This window comes from Temnothorax nylanderi, unplaced genomic scaffold (assembly GCF_030848795.1).
Source record: "Temnothorax nylanderi isolate EJ_2023f unplaced genomic scaffold, tnyl_v1.0 TNYL_tig0050_pilon, whole genome shotgun sequence".
NCBI lineage: Eukaryota > Metazoa > Arthropoda > Insecta > Hymenoptera > Formicidae > Temnothorax > Temnothorax nylanderi.
Window position 1 is genome coordinate 1,092,003 of NW_027249112.1, and position 6,000 is coordinate 1,098,002.

At 43.3% G+C, this 6,000-nt stretch overlaps 1 protein-coding gene across 1 annotated transcript in view; it reads right to left on the minus strand.

Annotated features, from left to right (window-relative positions):
* LOC139772512 (nephrin) overlaps window positions 1-5,211 on the minus strand; it is a 96,947-nt gene extending 91,736 nt beyond the window's left edge. The window contains exon 1 of the mRNA XM_071706244.1: window positions 3,106-5,211. Coding sequence (XP_071562345.1) covers window positions 3,106-3,208 — 103 coding nt within the window. The 5' untranslated portion in view covers window positions 3,209-5,211. The remainder of the gene's footprint in view (window positions 1-3,105) is intronic.
* Window positions 5,212-6,000: the final 789 nt, after the last annotated feature.

Consider the following 6,000-nt stretch of genomic DNA (forward strand, 5'->3'; position numbering starts at 1 on the left):
TGTAAAATAATTGTATAATGACGCCGAGTAATTTCGATCGTAATTAAACTGCCTTTGAATCGGCGAGATGGTTGCAAGAACCAGCTCATATTACGCGCGAACGAAATTTCTTGTCGACAACGATATGTATATATATCTACCTTATTTTCTTCGAAAGTATTCTGGAATTTCTTCCAAGGGAATAGTGGATTGAGCATGAAATTTGCCTGACGAAATGTTTGAGGCACCAGCACGGTGCGATCGATTCTGCATCTCTTACACTATACATGAATTGCATGCGCAATTGCAATTCCCTATAAAATAACCGAAGATTACTTGGTGCTTTTTTGTTCCTTCAGTGCTCAAGGGCGGATTTTCTACCCTACTTTCTGTCTTCCTATTCCTCACTAAATATAATATTCAATATTGAAGAACGACTTTTTTATTTGCTTATCTTTTTGCGATAATACACGGAGAGAATTTTTTGTTATATTTTACCCTTAAATTTACTACAAACTTGGGACAACTTGGCAACCAAGGAATGTTTAAAATATACAAAAGACATTTTACAAACAACATGATAAAAATTACCAAGCAGATTGGTAAATTTTGAAAAATTATTGAAATTTTCTAGATATATTTTAGTAAAATTAATCAAACATATTTTATATTTTAATGTAATAGATATTAATATTTTTTATTATGGTGGATATTAATCAGAATAGTTTGCATAAAATTCTTGGTGGTACATGTTGTTCCACAAACTACCATGATTTCAGGGTAAATTTTAAGAGAAAATTCTCTCCGTGTACTTATCCATTTATGATTGAAATAATAAATGTAGGAATGTTATTATAAATTGGCTCATTTTCAATCATAAACGTGAATGTACATCGACTATAAATATCATTTATTATTGCATTAGTAGTTCCTAGAATTGTAGAGAATATATTCAGCGATTGTCAATTACAGCTAATATTAGTCCGTCTGGTCATTCAATATGTCATCAGTGACAATCTGAATATTCCCAGATATTCCTATTAAACTGTTACATTATTCTCTCAGTAAATATAGACGTTGAAGATAAATTTTGGATCAGGGTTACAATTCGCGAAAATATCAAAGGCTATTCACTCTTTGTTATGAAGTGCAAGTTGATGAAAATCAGTAATTGTGTGTGCTGTAGCATATCGAAATTAATATGCAAGAAGGAAAATATTTCATTAGTATTTATATTACATCTATAATATAAGAATAGAGAGAAAAATTAATGGCGCGATAGGTCGGAAATTTTTTCAAAGGAATTTCGCAAAAGTGCAAAATTGGCGTCACATTATTTTCGCCCTCGCAGTCGAACGAGGCCGGACTCCGCTATTGAAACTCCAATTTTTTTCTCTTCACGTCCCCACTGTAGAACATCCTTTTTTATCGCGCAGCTATAAATTTAAGAGGGGCTTAGCGCCGTGGTTTAATTAAACTAGTTTAGCCGTCATTCTCTTCCCTAAGCCTTCTCCTACGTGCCGCGCCTGAATCGATCGGACACCTTCGTCCTACAATTTTCTTTATCGTTAATCCGGCAGGGTGTTAAATTAATTTCAGGTAGCGCATATTACATACAAAGGACCAAGTATTATAGTGAGAGACGCGCGCATAGCGAAATGAACACGATGGCAAAAGTTTTCTAATAATCGATCCGCGAAAGTTTGCCATCTACTCTTCTGGTTACTTTAAATATGCCAAGCAATCAATAACGCAGAAAAAAAATATGTGATCATATTTTTAGTACGGATACGTCAGGCATTAGGTTATTATAGCATCGCTCATCGTCCGAGGATAGCTAGGCAACTTTAATACTAGTTTCCTGCTTCGTGAGAGATCTTTGACATTTATGAGTTCATTGCGTTGCTTATCGCTTGAGTAATTTATGAAGACCTAAATATTGCTGTCTATATTAATGATGGTTTTAACGTAATTGATGTATCTTTAGAAACTTTTTTTTTATTAGAAAAGGGAAGAGACAGAAAGAAAGATTATTCACAAATCGGGGATAATGTTAACTAGATATTGGATACTGGATATTAACTAGATAGAAAAAATTATTCAAAGTTCAAGCAATATTGAAGGTTGTTAGAAATTTGAATAATTGTTTAAAATTGCTCTTTCTCTCTAAAATCTATTTCTCCTTGTTCTATACTACGTTATCTTTGAAATCGCGTACGCGAGTGTCGTTTGATGAACACAATTACGATTACGTAATAGCGCGAGAGATTTTAATCACAGAACAGTATTCCTATCGCTAATGATATGCATCGACCTCGCGCGGCCGCATACCCGGTCGGATTAAAATTCCCTACAGTTATGATTTACATTGAAGATCCGACTGTGATAAAATAACATGCCGTACGTTATTTTTAATTTTTAAATACTCGTACATAACTCGTCGGCGCCGCGGCACGATGCACACACGGTAGCGCGCCTCAAGGACAGTTTCGACACATGCGAAGTGCCCGTTTAATTATGGAACATTGGAGAACTGCCGCTAATGATATTCAGAAGCACCTTTCCATTTATATCCCCCTTTATCGACTACGCCATACTCGGGTTTCGGTGGAGTCCGCGTTCTCGAGGATGAAGCCGGAACACGGTCAAGCGAAACTTCCTTGGATGAGGTCGACGATAATAATCCGCTGTTTAAAGTTTATAACAGCCTCGTGACGAGAGACCGTAGAGATTTGATTTAATTCGTCGCATCACGATCTTCGACCCGCGAAACACTACGCGGCGCGTCTTCAGAATATCTTGACACTTTCATTGTAGCGAAGTACCTAGGCGTCGCGGTCCAGAAAACTTGAAGTACTATGTATAATATTTTAGACAAATGAATTTTCAGCTCTCTATAAATATATGAATTTTAATTTTTATATGATTTGTAATCAATAATATATCGTGCGCAGCAGCAAGGTACAGGGTCAACTAACAGTTTTTACCAAATTCAACCGTCGGTTATTGACACGCCGGTTAACCGGCGTATTTGTCGCGAGCACCTCGTGACTCGGTCGTACCGAAAGGGTTAAGCCCAGTTGTAAATCAGGCATAACTAGTGACGTAACGGGGCGCATTACTCACTTGGCTTATCTAGATCGGATAGTTCCACAGACGGCGAGTACGCCGTGGCGGCTACCAAGACCAGCATCGTCGTCGTCGTCGTCGTCACGACACTCCACCACATTTTGTCCCCCTTTCACGCGCACTGCACACACCCTCGACCCCCTAACGGCCCCCTGCACGCCCCCCCTTCAGTCGTTACGTTGTCTCGCGGCCGTTGCGAGCCGGCACTAATTGCAACCCCCGACGCTGCTGCCGTTCTCGTCGTTGATGCCGTTGTCGTTGCTGTTGCCTCTGCCGCCGCTGCTGCATTGCGCCGCCATCCACATCATCCACCGTTCTTTGCCGTCGTTGTTGCTGCCGTAGCCGTCGCCGTCAACCGACATGCCACGCAGCCGTCCCCTATCTGTCTTGTCGCTCACCTACCCGTCGTTCATTTAATGAGACGCCGGCTATTTGTCTTTCGAGCCTCTCAAGAACGAAACACACCGGACTTTTAATGACGATGTATGCTATCGCCATACGGTATTCCCATCTTACTCGACGATCTTTCGTTTTTTCCCGAGATCCCTTCGCGTAAGATTCTTCTCAGGTTGGACGATTTAAGCACGCGATCGATCTCCCCGGCAGATTTTCCGATCGACGTAGACGCGATTCTTCAAACGCGGATATCGCGAGTAGTTGAAACTTTATCCGCTCCGGGCCATTTACGCCGTTTGTTATCGGTCCCCTTTTTTTTATTCCATGACCGATGCGTTCTGTCAGGTAAATTTTTCGCTGCTGCGGGATTCCATGGGGCGTATTGGGCGAGCGGATGATCACAGGATTTGCCGGATAAACGGATCCGGTAACGGAGCGAAGCCTCCGCTGACAGATTCCGAGTAGCGATTGTAGTTTTATCGTCGTAGAGTGCAGAGCAGCCTCCTCTCGAAAGCGGTTCACTTCGGATTCGGAGCGCCTCTGTCTCTCTACGCCCGTCGCAAGTCCCGCTAATGCATTCGATCGTGCGGTAAACCTTCACGGAATGAAACAAGATATCCGCCGGGCCTTTTGCAAACTGAACTTGCAAAGTGGATCTGACGTGTCCCGATATTCCGATAGTCGAAACTTCAGCACGATAGATGTCCAATGGCAACAGTCGTCTACGAACTTGACAAATTTTCAAAACACCTTAGACAGTTTATTTCTTCTGACGAAGGATATGTACATGCGATATCGGAAATAAGAAGATTCAATGCGGCAAATTTTGAGACACTCTTAAAAATCATTCGTCTCAAAATCGGATCATTCCAATTTCTTCTAAACTTTGCACGAGTGATGAAATCAAATTAAGCTGTCCTCCAACTATTGAAATTATGTGGATGTCGGAAGTTTCGGAACGGAACACTTGTCCGTCATGGAACAAATATCATCGCTCTTCATCATCGATTGCACTTTCTGCCGCTATATTTTCCTCTTATCTTTCAGCATTATGGTCTTGTCGATCAGCAGTCAAAAATCAACGCATCAATGAACTGCATGTATATAAAAGTTGTCGACAAAATTATACACGATGCATCGACGCTGCGTGTCGATTAAAGTGCCGCAAATAGGCCTAATTGTAACGCACGTTGCTGGTTAATCGATCACGCTACATAAGTATACGGATTGCAGTATTTGCTTGGAGCACAGTGCGCGGCCGATCGAGGGCGTCGATCTTTTCGCACTTATCCCTCGACCTTGCGGCGGCCGAGCGTGGAGCGAGCGAGCATGTGCGTTACGCGCGCACTCGCGAGACGATCGTATATGCGCCCGGAGTACAATTGAGATAAATTCTCAAAATTAGCGTAAAAAGAAAGAAGACATTAAACGAAGAATCCACTCGCGTTAACTTCAACGATATCGCGCCTAAACACCGGAAAAACGCGATCGTGCCGCCGTGTATTCCGCGAATCGTAACTTCCGGATCATCGATCGACACTCGCGAAGCGGGTCGCAAAGGCGGTCGACCTGGTGACCCGTGGACGATGACACCGCGCGCTTTCGCTCCGATTTTGATTCATGGATCACTCGTTTGCGTCGCGTACCACGTCGTCAGGCGCACGTTAACGAACCTCCCCTACGATGAAGCCACATCGAGTCCTGACCCGTGGCGGCTCGGTACTGAAACCATTGAATATCGCGAGGAGCCCTCGCAAGCCGCGTCGGCTTTCTCCGCTCGTGCTCGGTCGTCTTCGGGCACGCTCGCGCCGTTCGTCCCGCTCTGGACCCCGGCTTTATCCTCCGCCTCTCGCTCGCTCGCTCGCTCGCTCACGCGTTTTGCTCCGAACTCCCACATTCGGCGCGCATCTCCTGTCTCCGTCGCGGTGACCGCGATGATTTACAGGCGCAGCTAATGAGTCGCCATAATCGCCGCGCGGTCCAGGCGCGGATGTGCGTGAACGTAAGATTTTCGGCGGTACGTGAGAGAACGCGACGCGCGAAAGTCGGTGGTGGGATGACGGAATGTCAGGGTCATTACCTACGTTTTTATGAAATTAATGAACGCTTCAAGACAGGAAAAGAAATTCTTGCGAAGGAATCGAACTGGCTTTCAGAACGTAGATTTTACCGAGAAAACGGAATGCGAGGCTTCCTAAATAAATGTATCACGAATGGACCTTATTGAAACTGATTACGTCTCGCTATTCGTATATTTTTAAGACTTCAGACTTTTCCCCGCCGGATCTATAGACTTCGGAGATCTATAGAACTCGCGTGTACTTGTTGAAAGAGGATATTGCACATAACGATAAATATGTCCTCCAAGAAATGAGAGCATGTACTTACATCATAGAGTGTGTTCATGAAAACTGATAGTTCGTGCGTATCTAGCACATGCACACGAGATAACGGCCCTCGAAGCTTCATGACTCTCTCTACGAGAACTCGCTCCAA